Source organism: Jaculus jaculus, chromosome 5 (genome assembly GCF_020740685.1).
Source record: "Jaculus jaculus isolate mJacJac1 chromosome 5, mJacJac1.mat.Y.cur, whole genome shotgun sequence".
NCBI lineage: Eukaryota > Metazoa > Chordata > Mammalia > Rodentia > Dipodidae > Jaculus > Jaculus jaculus.
This window is the reverse complement of record NC_059106.1, coordinates 83,355,712-83,372,629: the sequence shown is the minus strand read 5'-3', so window position 1 is coordinate 83,372,629 and position 16,918 is coordinate 83,355,712. Positions and strand designations below refer to the sequence as shown.

Genomic DNA, 16,918 nt, shown 5'->3' with positions numbered 1-16,918 from the left:
TATTTGCATCTAGCTTATGTGAGTTGTGGGAAATCAAATGTGCATCCTTAGGCTTCGCAGGCATGTGCCTTAACTGCTAAGCCATCTCTCTAGCCCAGCAAGACCATTTAATTCAAAATGTATATGTATGTGTGTATGTATGTATGCATGCATGTATGTATATGTGTGTATACATATATATATAAATATATATATGTATATATATATATTTATATATATATATGTATGTATATATAGAGAGAGTGAGAGAGCTTCTTTATTTAAATTTTTATTTATTTGAGGGACAGAAAGAGAAAGAGGAAGATAGAGAATGGGTGTGCCGGGGCCTTCAGTTGCTGCAGAAGAACTCCAGACCTTGTACATACGGCTTACATGGGTCCTGGGGAATCAAAACTGGGTCCTTTGGTTTTGAAAGAAGTGCTTTAACTGCTAAGCTATCTCTCCAGCCATATATATATAATTTTAAAAATATTTATTTGCAAGAGAGAGAATGGCATGCTAGGAACTCTAGCCACTGCAACTGAACTCCAGATACATGTATCACCTTGTGCATCTGGCTTTATGTGGGTACTAGGGAATCAAACCCTGGTCCTTAGGTTTTGTAGGCAATTGTCTTACCTGCTAAGCCATCTCTTCAGCCCAACTTTTTATTTCATAATTAAAAAAATATATATTTACTTGAGAGAGAGGAAGAAGCAAATAGATAGAGAGTGGGCATGCCAGGGTCTTTAGCCACTGCAAACGAATTTCAGACACATGTGCCATCTTGTGTATCTGGCTTACGTGGATTCTAGGGAATCGAACCTAGGTCCTTTGGCTTTGCAGGCAAGCGCCTTAACTGTTAAGCCATCTCTCCAACCCCTGATTTTTATTTATTTTTATTCATTTGCAAGGAGAGAGTGAGAGAGAGAGAGAATGGGCATGCCAGGGCCTCTTGCCATTGCAAAGGATCTTCAGATTCATGTGCCAATTTGTGCATCTGTCTTATGTGGGTATTGGGGATTTGAACCCAGGTCATCAGAATTTTCAAGCATGTGGTTTAACTGTTGGGTCATCTCTACAGTCTTCCCTCCCTGCCCTTTTTTTTTTTTTTTTTGAGGAAGAATCTCACTCTAGCTGACTGACCTGGAATTCACTATGTAGTCTCAGGATGGCCTCAAACTCAAAGTGATCCTCCTACCTCTGCCTCCCGAATGATGGGATTGAAGGCGTGCGCCACCATGCTGGCTCTCCAGCTCCCCACTTTTTAAAAAATTATTCATTTATTTATAAGCAGAGAGCGATAGACAAAAGAGAGACAGAATGGGCATGCCAGGGCATCTAGCTGTTGCAAATAAATTCCACATGCATGTGTCACTTTGTGCATCTGGCTTTACATGAGTACTAGGGGATCAAACCTGGGTCATTAGGATTTGTAGGAAAGTACCTCAACCTTGGAGCCATCTCTCTAGTGCCCCTCATTTTTTTAGGAGAGAAGAAGAGAGAGAATTGGCATACTAGGGCCTTGAGCCACTACTGCATTTGAATTCCAGATGCATACGCCACCTTGTGTGCATGTGTCACCTTGTTTGTCTTGCTAACAAGCGTTCTGGGGAGTCAAATTTGGGTCCTTAGGCTTTGCAGGCAAGCACCTTAAGGCTAATGCATTTCTCCAGCCCTGTTTTGGATTTTACTCATCCCAGGCAGACCTTGAATTCACTGTATAATCTCAGGGTGGCCTCCAACTCACAGGGATTCTCCTACCTCTTCCTCTGTGCACCACCATACCTGGCTAGATTGAAAGATTGAAGTGTTTATTTACTTATTTTTTTCTTCAAGGCAGGGTCTCAACTCAAGCCCAGGCTGACCTGGAACTCATTCTGTAGCCCCAAGCTGCCTTCAACTTGTGGTGATCCTCTTAGTTCAGCATCCCTAGTGCAATCCTGCCAGGTGTAAACCCTAGCTTTCTTTTTCTTTACATTTTGTTCTCTTTGGAATGAGAAGAAAAAAATCATTGTGAGAGTGTTTTGTTTTTTTCCCCCCCAGAAGTATGCTCACATAAATAGAAGGCACACCCTTAATCCCAGCACTTGAGAGGCAGAGGTGGGAGGATTGCCAAGAGTTTGAGGCCAGCCTGAGAGTACATAGTGAACTTCAGGTCAGCCTGGGCTACAGCAAGACCCTACCCTCCACCCCCGGGGGAAAAAACAAAAAAAACAAAAAAACCTCAAAACAAAAATAGTGGGCTGAAGAGATGGCTTAGAGGTTAAGGTGCTTGCCTTCAAAGCCTAAGGACCCTTGTTCGACTCTACAGGTCCCAGGTAAACCAGACACACGAGGTGATGTAAATGTGTACATGTGTTTAAGGTGGCAAAGTGTTTGGGGTTCAATTGCAATGGCTGGAGGCCCTGATGTGCCAATTCTCCCTTGCCCATTAAAAAATAAAATAGGGCTGGAGAGATGGCTTAGCGGTTAAGCGCTTGCCTGTGAAGCCTAAGGACCCCAGTTCGAGGCTCGGTTCCCCAGATCCCACGTTAGCCAGATGTGCAAGGGGGCGCACGTGTCTGGATTTCGTTTGCAGAGGCTGGAAGCCCTGGCCCGCCCATTCTCTCTCTCCCTCTATCTGTCTTTCTCTCTGTGTCTGTCGCTCTCAAATAAATAAATAAAAAATTAAAAAAATAAAATAAACCTGAAAACAATTTTGAGGTAGAAGCAGGAGTGTCAAAAACAAAAACAGGCCAGGTATGGTGGTGCATGCCTTTAATCCCAGCACTCAGGAGGCAGAGGTAGGAGGATCACCATGAATTAGAGACCACCCTGGGACTCCATAGTGAATTCCTGGTCAGCCTGGACTAGAGTGAGACCCTACCTCGAAAATAAAACAAAACAAAAAATTTTTTAAAAAATTAAAAAATAAATTAATAAAACCAAAAAAATCCACCAGTGGTGGTTCACAACTTTAATTTCAACACTCAGGAGATAGCGGTAGAAGGACCACTGTGAGTTTGAGGTGAGCCTTGGACTAGAATGAGTACTAGATCAGCCTGGGCTAGTGAGACCTGGTAAAAACAAAAACAACAACAAGAAGAACAAAAATTGCTGCTTGAGAGATGGCTCAGCAATTTAAGGCATTTGCTTGCAAAGCCTAAAGTCCTGGGTTTGATTCCTCACTACCCATGTAAAGCTAGATGCACAGTGACCCATGCATCTGGTGTTTGTTTGGAACAGCTAGAGGTCCTGGTATGCCCATATTCATATTCTTTCTCTCCTTACAAATAAAACTATAAGAGAAAAAAATTGAGGTAGTGATTTCTCACTGTGTAGTCAAGGATGGCCTTGAATTTGTGATCTTGCTGCCTTTGCCTCCAGACTGTTGAGATTATAGGCAAGGAGCCAGTTGTGGTGGTGCATGCCTTTAATCCCAGCACTTGGGAAGCAGAGGTAGGAAGATTGCCTTGAGTTGGAGGCCACCCTGAGACTGCATATTGAATTATAGGTCAGCCTGGGCTAGATAGAGTTAGACCCTACCTTGAAAAAAACGAAACAAACAAACAATCACAAACAGGGCTGGAGGGATGGTTTATAGATTAAGGCGCTAGCCTGCAAAGCTAAAAGACCCCGGTTTGATTCCTTAGTACCCACATAAGCCAGATGCACAAGGTGGCACGTGCTTCTGGAGTTCATTTGCAGCAGCTGAAGGCCCTGGTGTACCCTTTCTTCTCTTCCTGTCTATCTGCCTCTCTCTTTGCCTCTTCCTCAAATATGAATTAAAAAAACAAAAACGACAACTACAACAAAAAACAGCCTGGGCATGGTGGCACACACACCGTTAACCCCAGCACCAGGACCGCTGTGGCGAGAGTGAGATTCTACCTTGAAAAACCAAAGAGAGATAGAGAAAGAGATTACGGGCATGCACCGTGCACCAACCATGCCTGGCTGTGTAACTTTAATTCATTCTCCTTGCTTTGTAACATTTACAGTTTCTAGGGATTAGGGCCTGGATATCTCTTGAGGCACCATTAGTCATCCTACCACAGTATCTCATTAGGAAAACATTTTGAGCATGTCTTAGTGTGATACTGTTAACTTATAATTAAATATTAGTGAAGCCAAAGTATTCTCTCTTTTCTCTTTCTCTCTCTTTTTTTTTGTATTGTCTCCCTCTAGCCCAGGCTGACCTGGAATTATTATCTCAGGGTGGCCTTGAACTCTCAGTGATCCTAAATCTGCCTCCCAAGTGCTGAGATTAAAGGTGTGTACCACCAGGTCTCCCTTTCTCCTCTCTTATTATGTAAAATTTCTCTCTTTCTTTCTTTCTTTCTTTCTTTCTTTCTTTCTTTCTTTCTTTCTTTCTTTCTTTCTTTCTTTTTTTTTTTTTTTTTGCTTTTTTGAGGTAGGGTTTCACTGTAGTCCAGGTTGACCTGTAATTCACTATGTAGTCTCAGGGTGGCCTCCAACTCATGGTGCTTCTCCTACCTTTGCCTCCCCAGTGCTGGGATTAAAGGTATGCATCATCACGCCCAGCTAAAATCTCTAATTTTTTTCTTAAACTCCAGCAGAAAATCTTAGGCACTTCCCGTCTTGGAGGCTTGTAGGGCTTAGGAAAGGTCTGTCTTAGAACAAGAATTTTTTATGTGTATGTGTGTGTATGGGTGGGAGTGAATTTCAAGATAGGGTTTTGCTCTCACCCAGGCTGACCTGGAATTAATTATGTTGTCTCAGGCTGGCTTCAAACTCACTATGATCCTCCTCCCTATCTCTCTGGAGTGATGGGATTAAAGCCGTGTGCCACCGTGGCCTGCATCATGCTTTTTTTTTTTAATGTTTAAATTTTTTTTAAAAAATTTATTTGAGAGAATGAGAGGGAAAGAAGTAGAGAGAGGAAGAGGGCATGCCCGGGCCTCCAGCTGCTATAAATGAACTGTAGACCATGTGCTACTTGGTGCATTTGGTTTACGTGGGTCCTGGGGAATTGAACTAATGTTCTTTGGCTTTGCAGGCAAATGGCTTAACCACTAAACCAGCCCCATCAGCCTTTCTTCTTCTTTTTTTTTTTTTGTAGTTAAAACAAAAAAACAAAAAAACAAAAAAAAAAACAACAAACTTGAGCCAGGTGTGGTGGTGCACGCCTTTAATCCCAGCACTGGGGAGGCAGAGGTATGAGGATTGCCATGAGTTCGAGGCCACCCTGAGACTCTATAGTGAATTCCAGGTCAGCCTGGGCTAGAGTGAGACCCTACCTCGAAATACCAAAAAACAAAACAAAACAAAAAACACAAAAAAAACTTATTTATTTATTTATTTATTTATTTGACAGAGAGAGGGAGGGAGGGAGGGGGAGAGAACATGAATGAATGGGCACACCAGGGCCTCCAGCTGCTGCAAATGAACTCCAGATGTGTGTGCTTCCTTGTGCATCTGGCTAATGTGGGTCCTGGGGAATCGAATATGGGTCCTTTGGCTTTTCAGGGAAATGCCTTAACCACTAAGCCATCCCCCCAGCCCCTTTTTTGTAGTTTTTTTGAGGTAGGGTTTCACTCTAGCCCAGGCTGACCTGGAATTCACTACGTAGCCTCAAACTCTCTGCCATCTTCCTACTTCTGTCTCCTGAGTGCTAGGATTAAAGGGCGTACCACCAAGTCTGGCCCCCATCATGCTATTTATTTATTTAACAGAGAAAGAGGGAGGGACAGGGAGAGAGAGAGAATGGGCATGCCAGGGCTTCCAGCCACTGCAGATGAACTCCAGATGTGTGCGCCCCCTTGTGCATCTAGCTAATGTGGGTCCTGGGAAACTGAAGGCAAATGCCTTTACTGCTAAGCATCCCTCCAGCACCCCCCCCCTTTTTTTTTTCTGAGGTAGGATTTCACTCTAGTTCAGTCCGACCTGGAATTCACTATGTAATCTCGGGGTGGTCTCGAACTCAACGAGATCCTTCTTCTTCTGCTTCCCAAGTGCTGGGATTAAGGGCGTGTGCCACTATAGTTACTGCTATTTTTTTAAATTATTTATTTTATTTATTTGAGAGTGACAGACAGAAAGAGAGAGAGGCAGATAGAGATAGATAATGGGCGCACCAGGGCTTCCAGCCACTCCAAATGAACTGCAGATGCTTGCGCCCCCCTGTTCATCTGGTAAATGTGGGTCTTGGGGAGTCCAGCCTCAAATCGGGGTCCTTAGGCTTCACAGGCAAACGCTTAACCACTAAGCCATCTCTCCAGCCCCATCACTGCTATTTTTAAGGCTTACTATTCCCCTTCTTTTTTCACCATTGTTTGTGCCATTGCTTTTACCACTAGGTATGGCTACAATCAGATGCTTCATGGGTAATTTAGAAATTTATCAGTCTTAATAAAAAAAGAAATGTATCAGTCCTGTATCATAGTCAAGATTAATAAGGTACATATTTGTATAGGAATCCCAGGTTCTCACAAGTATTCCATTATTTCTAATGCCTGGGTACCTTAACTAGCTGCCTTATATGGAATTATATTTATGTCCTATTGATTTTAATTTTTTGTTTGTTTGTTTTTTCAGGTTTATGGGGGTGTGTGTACATCAAGGACAATTGCATGCCCTTACAGAGGTAAGCCTTCAGTAGGATGATTTGCCTTAGTTTCAGCACTTACGATTCCATTGTGTTACTTTTGTAAGTAAAATATATATGCATTTATATTTATACCAAAGGGATAGTGTTAGTAATGCTTTTTTCTGTTACCCTGGGACAATAGCCGTAACATTTTGTTCAGTTTATTGTATTTTCCTTTTTTTTTTTTTTTTTTTGAGGTAGGGTCTCACTCTAGTCCATACTGACCGACCTGGAATTCACTATGTCGTCTCAGGGTGGCCTTGAACTCACAGTGATCCTCCTGCCTCTGCCTCCAAGTGCTGGGATTAAAGGCATGCGCCACCACGCCCGGCCTTACTGTATTTGTCTTAAGCAGAGTCTCACTCTGTAGCTAAGGCTGGCCAGCAGTGCACAGTGATTCTTCTACGTAAGCCTTCTGAATGCTGGTAGTAAAGGCATGTGCCTCCACACCCAATATCATATCTTATGTACTCTGAGAATATGAGTGTAGAAGTGTAAAGCTGGTTCTGGCTCTCTGAATTTCTCCCTTCCAATTGAGATGGTATAATTTAACTGTAAGCTCTCTCCTGGTAGTAAATTCTCAGATCACCTGGGAATTGTTTGGTGTCCTGATCTAGAATTCCACACTCACTGTTCTAGTTTCCTAATTGGCCTTATTACTTATTGGAATCAGTTTACATGTTCCTTCTCACTTCATTTCCATCCTCTGCTAGGCAGATAGATATGTGATAGGCTCTAGTCAGGCATAGTGGCACACACATTTAATACCAGTAGAGATAGCTGGGTGTGGTGGCACATACCTTCAATCCCAGCACTCGGGAGGCAGTGGTAGGAGGATTGCTGTGAGTTTGAGGCTACCCTGAGACTCCATAGTGAATTCTAGGTCAGCCTGGGCTAGAGTGAGACCCTACCTCGACCCCCCACCCCCATAAAATGTGATAGGCTGTGAGAACCAAATAATTCTCTCCTAAGGCCTCCCCAGTTCAGGTACCAAATAATAAACTTCAGAACCCACTTGAGTTCTTCCTGGAAATAGATTCCTGGAAGGTAGGGTTAACTGGTTTGCGTTTGGTTTGGTTTGGTTGAAACAGGGTCTGGCTGTGTAGCTCAGGCTAGCGTTGAACTGCAGATCTTTCTGCTTCAGCCTCCTGAGTGCTTGGATTGCAGGTATCCACCATCGCACCTACTCCACCTTTCCTATTCTAAAAACTCCCTGATGAGAGATGGAGAGATGGCTCAGCAGTTAAGGTGCTTGCTTGCAAAGTCTAAGGACCCAAGTTCAACAGAGAGAGAATGGGTGCATCAGGGCCTCCTGCCACTGCAAATGAGCACCAGACTCATGTGCCACTTTGTGCATCTGGCTTTACGTGGGTACTGAAGAATGGAACCCAGGCTGCCAGGCTTTGTAAGCAAGTATTTTTAACCACTGAGTCATCTCTCCACCCCATGATTCACTTTTCCAATGTAGGCTTCACTACATTAAATTAATTAATTGATTGATTGATTGATTTTTCATTTTTTTAAAAGATTTTTATTTATTTATTTGATTATTTGAGAGTGACAGAGAGAGAAAGAGGCAGATAGAGAGGGAGAGAGAGAATGGGCACGCCAGGGCTTCCAGCCACTGCAAACGAACTCCAGACGCGTGCGCCCCCTTGTGCATCTGGCTAACGTGGGACCTGGGGAACCGAGCCTCGAACCAGGGTCCATAGGCTTCACAGGCAAGCGCTTAACCGCTATGCCATTTCTCCAGCCCTGATTTTTCATTTTTAAAGGTAGGGTCTCGCTCTAGCCCAGTCTGACCTGTAATTCACTATGTAGTCTCAGGGTGGCCTAGAACTCATGGTGAGTCTCCTGCCTCTGCCTGCTGAGTGATGGGATTCAAGGCGTGCACTACCATGCCTGGCTGGCTACATTTTAATTCCCTATAGATAGATGGAGGAGTGGATGGTAGAAGAAAACCAGGAGATCTTGCTGGTGTGGAATGGAAAAGGAAGAGGTGAGAGTAATTAAGTGATAAAATGGATGACCAAACAAGGATGTGGTGAGCGTGCAATGTAAAAATACTCTCCAAGCACAGTGCCTGGCATATAGGAATTGCTTAATACATGTTAACTGTTGCAACTTTCATTGTGACTAGTCCCTTTGAATTTTGATCTGTCAGTATTTCCCCATACTGTAGTTAAAATCATTAATTTTATTTTATTTATTTATTTATTTGAGAGAGAAAGAGGCAGAGAGTGAGAGAGAGAATGGGCATGCCAGGGCCTCCAGCCATTGCAAACAAACCCCAGATGCATGTGCCCCCTTGTGCATCTGGCTCATGTGGGTCCTGGAGAATCGAACTGGAATCCTTTGGCTTTGCAGGCAAATGCCTTAACTGCTAAGCCATCTTTCCAGCCCAGAATCATTACATTTTTAAAACATTTCTTAAATGTTTTATTTATTTATTATTTAAGTGAGAGAGAGAGAGAAAAATGGGTGTCTGCCAGGGCTTCTAGCCACTGTAAACATAGCCCATGTGCATGCACCACCTTGTGTATCTGGCTTGGGTCCTGGGGAATTGAACCTGGGTTCTTAGGCTTCACTTGCTAGTGCCTTAACTGTTAAGCCATCTCTCCAGCCTCCCCCACATCATTAATTTTTTAAAAAAGCTTTTCACTCAACCATACCAGAAAATACACATCTGTAATTAACACCCTAGATCTGGAAAGATTTTTTGTATATTTCGGTTCTGAAAAGTAAACCTACAAATCTTTACTTATTTAATTAATGTATTTATCTTTGATTTTTTTTGAGGGAGGGTCTTACTCTAGCTCAGGCTAACCTGGAATTTACTATGTATTCTCAGGGTGGCCTTGAACTCATGGTGATTCTCCTACCTCTGCCTCCCGATTGCTGTGCACCACCACACCTGGCTAATTTTTTTTTAAATTTGTTAATTTTATTTATTTATTTGAGAGTGACAGACAGAAAGAAAGAGGCAGATAGGGAGAGAGAATGTGTATGCCAGGACCACCAGCCACTGCAAACGAACTCCAGATGCATGCACCCTCTTGTGCATCTGGCTAACGTGGATCTTGGGGAATTGAGCCTCGAACTGGGTCCTTAGACTTCACAGGCAAGTGCTTAACCGCTAAGCCACCTCTCCAGCCCCCCCTTTTTTTTTTTTACTGTATTGATTAGAGAGTTAGAGAGAGAGAGAATAGGTGAGCTAGGGCATCCAGCCACTGCAAATGAACTCCAGATGCATGTGCCATTTTGTGTATCTGGCTACCTGGAGAATCTTACCTGAGTCCATAGGTTTCACAGGCAAGCAAGTGCCTTAACTGCCAAGCCCTTGGCTAAATCTTTTAAAGAAAAAAATTCATCAAGCATAGTGGGGCATATACTTGTAAGCACAGCACTTAGGAAGTACAGGTGGGAGGATTAGGAGTTAGAGGTTATTTTCAGGTAAACCACAAATTTGAGGCCAGCTCAAAAAAAAGGGGGGTGGGGAGGGAAGCTGGGCATTTTGGCGTATGCCTTTAATCCCAGCACTTGGGAGGCAGAAGTAGGAGGATCACTGTGAGTTAGAGGGCATCCTGTGACTACAAAGTGAATTCCAGGTCAGCCTGGGCTAGAGTAAGATCCTACTTTGAACCCCGCCCCTTGCAAAAAAAAAAAAAGAAAGAAAGAAAATACATGGTAAAGGAACACAAAACATTTTTTCTCTCGCACCAAGAAATGGGTGGCTCATGCTTTTAATCCTAATACTGGGGAGGCTTGGGTAGGAGGATCACTATGAGTTTCTATAGAATGAATTCCAGGTCTGCCTGGAGCAAAATGAGACCCTACCTAAAAAAAAAAAAAAAAAAAAAAAGTAAGGCTGGAGAGGTGGCTTAGGCTAAGGCAGTGACCCAAATAAGCCAAATGCACAAGGTGGTGCATGTGTCTGGAGTTTATTTGCAGTGAGTGGAGGCCTTGGTGCGCTCAGTCTCTTTTTCTTTGTCTGCCTCTTTCTCTCTCTCTCAACTAAATAACTAACTAAATATTTTTAAAAAGTGGAAATGAATAATCATAATGCAATGTTCTCTTACCACATTGTACAATAAATAATATGTATGTCTACTGCATATTTGCTTGTCAATGGCCATATACAAAATGCAGTATGTTCTTTGTGAAAGAGTGTTTATTGCTAGTGTTTCCAGTATCATTAATCAGATGTCTGCTTAGTTTATGACATTACTAAGTTTATTTATTAAAAAAATCAGTTTACAGCAGGCGTGGTGGCACATGCCTTTAATTCTAGCACTTGGGAAGCAGAGGTAGGAGGATTACTGTAAGTTTGAGGCCAGCCTGAGACTACGTAGTGAATTCCAGGTCAGTCTGGTCTAGAGCGAGACCCTACCTTGAACCCCCCCACAAAATAAAAAACCCAAAAAACAAAAAAATCAGTTTACATGGGTCCTGGGGAACTGAACCTGGTCCTTGGGCTTCACATAGCACCTTAACTGCTAAACCATCTCTCCAGCCCTGTTATAGCCTTTGATTATATTCTCTTTGGAAACAATCAACAGCATGTAAATATTTGGATTTCACCACAATCACCCTATTAAATTAAAAAAACTAGGCTGGTGAGATGGCTAAGAAGTTAAAGGTGGTTGCTGGCAAAACCTGTAGGCTTGGGTTCCCCAGTATCCATGATGTAAAGTCAGGTGCACAAAGTGGCACATGCTTCTGGAATTTGCAGCATGCAAAGATTGTAGCAGGTCCATACTTTTTCATTCTCTCTTTGCTAATATATGTATAATTTTGAGTTTTCCAAGGTAAAATCTTGCTTCAGCCCAGGCTGACCTGGAATTCACTGTGTAGTTTCAGGGTGGTCTCAGCTCACAGTGATCCTCCTACCTCTGCCTCCCTAGTGCTGGAATTAGTGAGACCCAACCTTAAAAAACCAAACCAAAACAAAACAAAATAAAAACAAACAAACTAAAAAAAACAAGTGTTGGGATTAAAGGTGGGTGTCACCACGCCTGGCTGGCTGAATTCCTTCCTCCCTCCCTCCTGTTTTGTTTTGTTTTCAAGGCAGCATCTCAGATCTCCTTCTAGCTCAGGCTGACCTGAAACCCACTCTGTAGCCCGGTTGGTCTCGAACTCACTGTTTTCCTTCTACCTGAGCAGAGTTTTCCTTTCTTTCTATTCTGCTTCAGGTTATTTTGAGGGAGGAAGGTAAGTAGGGAGGGAGGAGGTTTCTTGCCTTTTTTGTCACTGAGGAACTATTTTTTCTACTGTGGCTATGAAAGTCAGTCTGCTAATTCTGACATTGCAGAATATTCCTTTGGTCTGATGAGGTTTTTCCATCTCTTTATAGGAAAACTACCTTAGTCAAGCAGATATTTGATACTGAAAGAAATGCTTTTAGTTCATGAGGGAAGAAATCAACTCTGTTGGCTGCTGCACTACAGAGGTTTCTTTTATATTTTTTATTTTCACATAGGCTCATCCTCCTCTTAATGCCCATTTGTACCCCACCATATACCTTTCTTTATTAGGGTAGATACTTTGGGATTGTTTATTTATGCAGGTTGCTTCTGAGGTGGTTTTGTCAGACTTATAAGAAGCCTTATAAAACCAGAGGGCTTACAGTGAAAGGAAACTCTATGGATTGGGTGACCAAACTCATGCATTATTTATAAAACTGAGCAGCCAGACCTCGATTCTAGTTTCTTGGTGTGCTGTGATATTGCCAGTTGTTGTGTCTCTTACAAAATATGCTTCTGGCCTAATTTACTTTGAGGTGGCAACAAAGTTACCTGGTTGCCCTGTGTTGGGTTTGTTTATCTATTTATTTGAGAGAGAGGGAATGAGGCCGATACAGAGAGAGAGAATGGGCACAGCAGGGCCTCTAGCCACTGCAGATGAGCTCCAGATGCATGTGCCATTATTTGCATCTGGCTTACATGTGCATCTGGCTTACGTGGGTACTGGGGAATCAAATCTAGGTCCTCCGGCTTTTCAGGAAAGTGCCTTAATTGTTTAGCCATCTCTCTAGCACCCACAAGAAATTTCTCGCTGTGTTCCTCTTTAGAATCTTGTTTTTGAGATGAGGGGGAATAAGTTCTATATCTCAGGCTGGCCCAAACCCTTGGAAGTCTTCCTTTTTGAGCTTTCCCACCTGGGACTGCAGACATATGCCACCACCCTGCTTTAGAAACTAACTATTCTTTGGAGGCTGGAAAATGGCTCCAAGGCAAGGTGGAAGCAGAGGTAGGAGGATTACTGTGGTTCTAGGCCAGCCTGGGACTATAGAGGGAATACCAGTTCAGGCTGGGCTAGAGTGAAACCTGTAAGGTTCAGGAGTGACCAAGACCACGGAGACCACTCTGAGGCAAAGATGAAAGCTTTTATTTGGGAAAAACACGAGCTGCAAGGACTGACTCTTTAGAGCAGTTGATTTGGGATTACAGATTAGAGTTCTTCAGTTGGGGAAAGGTGAGGAAAGGGGAAATAAAGAAAAGGTTTCTTTAGGGGGGATCTAAGATAGCCAAGGTGGGACACCAGAATAGTAACCTGGAGTCCTGAGAGATAGGGGGGCAAGGAAGGAATAATGGCTGGATGGTTCCTTGAGGAATGTGGATGACCCACTTCCTTGTGTCTCTGTTGCCCTCCTGCTGTCCTTGGTGACTCCATTTTGTCCTGATCTAACAAAACCCTACCTCAGAAAAACAACAATGAGGAAAAAAAACAAAAACAAAAACCTGGGCTGGAGAGATGCCTTAGTGGTTATGGCACTTACCTGCAAAGCCTAGTGAGTTTGATTTCCCATTGCTTACCATAATGCCAGATGCACAAGGTGGTACCTGTATCCTGAGTTCATCTGCAATAGCTGGAGGCTTTGGCATGCCCATTCTTTTTGTCTGTCTCTCTTCTATCTCTCTCTATAATTAGGGGCTGGAGAGATGGCTTAGCTCTTAAGGCATTTGCCTGCAAAGCCAAAGGATCCTGGTTCAATTCTCTAGAACCCACATAAGCCAGGTGCACAAGGGGGAACATGCATGTGGAGTTCTTTTGTAGTGGCTGGAGGCCCTGGCTACCCATTTTCTCTGTCTCTTTGTCTTTCTGTCTCTCTGCCTCTTTCTCTCTCTCAAATAAATAAATAAATTTTTAAAAAATCACAAGCACTGCCGGGTGTGGTGGCTTATGCCTTTAATCCCAGTGCTTGGGAGACAGAGGAAGAAGAGTTGCTGTGAGTTCAAGGCCACTCTGATTCCATAGTGAATTCCAGGTCAGCCTGGGCTAGAGTGAGAACCTACCTCAAAAAAACCAAAAAACAAACAACAACAAAAAAAATCATAAGCAATGTGATATATCAAAAGTAGTGCATCAGTAATCAACTTTAAGAGAAAGAAATCAGTAAAAATATACCATTCATAATAGTTGCAACAACAAAAAAATCAAATAACTAGGAAATAAACCTTAGCCAACAATGTGAAAGACCTTTACAATGAAGATTTCAAGACACTATTAAAGAGAAATCAAAGTGGATGCTAAGATAATGGGAAGACCTTCTGTTCTCCTGGATTAACAACTGTGAAAACAAGGAGGCTATATCACTGTTTTAGTTTGAATAGATGACCCATAATATATTCAGTGTTTTATTACAGTTTGTAATTTAGATCTGCAGCCACCTGGCTGGAAGAGGTATCACTGGGCTGGATCCAGTCCTAAGGGGTGGTGGTGGATTTGAAATTCCAGTCTAAAGATATGCAAAGTGTGCCTAGCTGGAGCTCCTGAAGTGTGTGCTGTGTGGCTTGTGGCTTCTCTTTTTCTGCTTGGACCTGTGAAAGAAAGCAGCTCTACTTCTACTGCCATTATGGAACTTCCCCTGGATCTGTAAACTTCAATAAATCCCTTCCTCCATAGAGGTTCAATTCTCCAGTACCCACATAGAGCCAGATGCAAAGTAGCACATGTATCTGGCATTTATTTGCAGCAAGAATCCCTGTTGTGCCCTCCCAACACAAGTGTGTGCGCACACACAACTAAATTAATTAATTTTAATTTTAAAAGACTAGTATTACAAAGCAGTCTGTGAGCCCTGTAAAATCAAAACACAAGTGGTAGCTGGGCGTGGTGGTGCATGCCTTTAATCCCAGCTCTGGGGAGGGGAACCAAAACCAAAACAAAACAAAAATAACCTTCTCAAATGGTGTACTTCCAAAATACAGTGGCACAAAATAAACATTTCTATTCCAAAAGGAAGGAATGAGGGCTTAGCAAGGAAAGATTGGACCAAAGCAAGACTGAAACCCAGCAGGGCAAATATTCAGTCCTACAGCAGCTCTGTCTCAGGTATCTGGGCTCATGATATCCTTAGGGCTCCAAAAGGTTTGTGTAGCTCTGCCCTTTCAGCTGTGCTGCCAGTACCTCTCATGGTCGGGATGTGCCTGAGGCCACAGCTTTTCTTGGCGGATCTCTGGCATCCTAAGGTGTCCATTGCTGTGTAGGGTTCACCCTCACAGCTTTGTGCAGTACCCTCACAGGAGGGACTTTGACCCTGCCTCACACAGCTTAGTCTCAGTGGCTGCCTGAACTGTGATGCGACCTTCCATGACCTCCATTTTGCACCTTTATTTTTTTTGTTTTTTTTGAAGGTAGGGCCTTTCATCCCAATACCCAGGAGGCTGAGGTAGGAGGATCACTGAGTTTGAACTCATGGAGTGAGTTCCAGGTCAGACAGAGCTAGAGTGAGACCTTGCCTCAAAAAATGAAAAATCTAAGCCGGGTGTAGTGGTGCCTCTGCCTCCAAGGTTTGGGGTGTGCTACCATGCCTGGCTTTGCAATAAGTAATAAAAAAAACAAAACAAAACAAAACCACCTTTATGGAATCCCAGCAAGGGGTGGGTGGGGGTTGGGGGTGAGGTAGAAGGATCATTGTGAGTTCAAGGCCACCCTGAGACTACATAGTGAATTCCAGGTCAGCCTGAGCTAGAGTGAGACCCTACCTGGCAGGGGTGGGGGGGACAAAACAAAACAACAAAAAACTTAAAAAGAGCAGGGGTGTGATAGCGCACCACTTCTTTCCTCCTTATAAAGCTACTCTGGGTAATAAAAGCTGTTTTACTTGGGATGAGGTTTAAGATAGGGCTTTCCAGGCTGTTAAAAAGCACTTTCTCTTTAAAAAAAAAAAAAGGGCGTGATGACACATGCCTTTAATCCCAGCACTCAGGAGGCAGAGGTAGGAGGATCACTGTGAGTTTGAGGCCACCCTGAGACTACATAGTAAATACCTGGGCTAGAGTGAGACCCTACCTTGAAAAACCAAAAATATATAAAATAAAAATACTTCTAGTATTTCAGGTATGTTATACAAACATGGTAAATGGGTTTTTATACTCAGTATCCATGTGTGAGAATAAACAGTAAAGGGGAAGTGTCACTATGTCTGTCTTCCACTTAGCTTTTAGGGGGTAATAAAAGAAAGAAATGCCTTCTGTAGTTTAGGAGATCTCAGTTATATTATCTGGAAAAGTCCATACAATTCTGATTATAGCGGGAGAGTAGGAACTGGAAAGAGGCATCAAGGTTAACATAGGTAATAAGCCAACTGGGATAGGATCTGTAAAACTCACTAGGCCACATACAGCATTTGGGAATGCAGAGGAGGCAGACACGACGTAAAGGTTCCAGACTCTCCTGACAGCGGGCTCACTGGCTCACTTCTGTTCTTGGGAGTGACTTTCTCTTCTTCATGAACTGTCTCCATTCCTGCTTACTAACTATGTGTCACTAGTCCAGTTTATTATTCTGGAAAACAAGAATCTGGAAATCTCAGCAGTTATGCCCTGGACTCTGATCCCAACCTATAATATGACCATTTTGAGGAATCTGCTGATAGGATGATAATAAAAGTGTCTTTCAGAGCCTTATATCGGGGAGTGGCCAAACAGTGTTTTGATTATCACTTTATAGATAATGCTTACCATAGTGTTTGTCATATTGTAAGTATTATTAAGTATTTTTGTGTGATTATTTATCAGAATATTGCTTAAAGAGCATACCTTTTTTTTTTTGCTTTTTCAAGGTAGGGTTTCACTCTAGTCCAGGCTGACCTGGAACTCACTATGTAGTCTCAGGGTGGCCTCAAACTCACAGTGATCCTCCTTCCTCTGCCATCCGAGTGCTGGGATTAAAGGCATTTGCCACCACACCCTGGACTTTGTCTCTTTTTTAAAATCTTAATTGTTTTGTTTTGTTTTTGAGACAGTGTGTTTATGTAGCCTAGATTAGCCCAAATTAATATGTAGCCCAGGCTGGCCTTGAATTTATAGCAGCCCTTCATATTCAGCCTCCCAGGTATGTAGC

The 16,918-nt window shown here is 42.9% G+C and overlaps 1 protein-coding gene across 1 annotated transcript in view; it reads left to right on the top strand.

Moving 5' to 3' along the window:
* Positions 1 to 16,918, top strand: part of Tesk2 (testis associated actin remodelling kinase 2) — a 98,304-nt gene that overhangs the window by 55,164 nt on the left and 26,222 nt on the right. Inside the window, exon 4 of the mRNA XM_045149431.1 lies at positions 6,520 to 6,568. Coding sequence (XP_045005366.1) covers positions 6,520 to 6,568 — 49 coding nt within the window. The remainder of the gene's footprint in view (positions 1 to 6,519; positions 6,569 to 16,918) is intronic.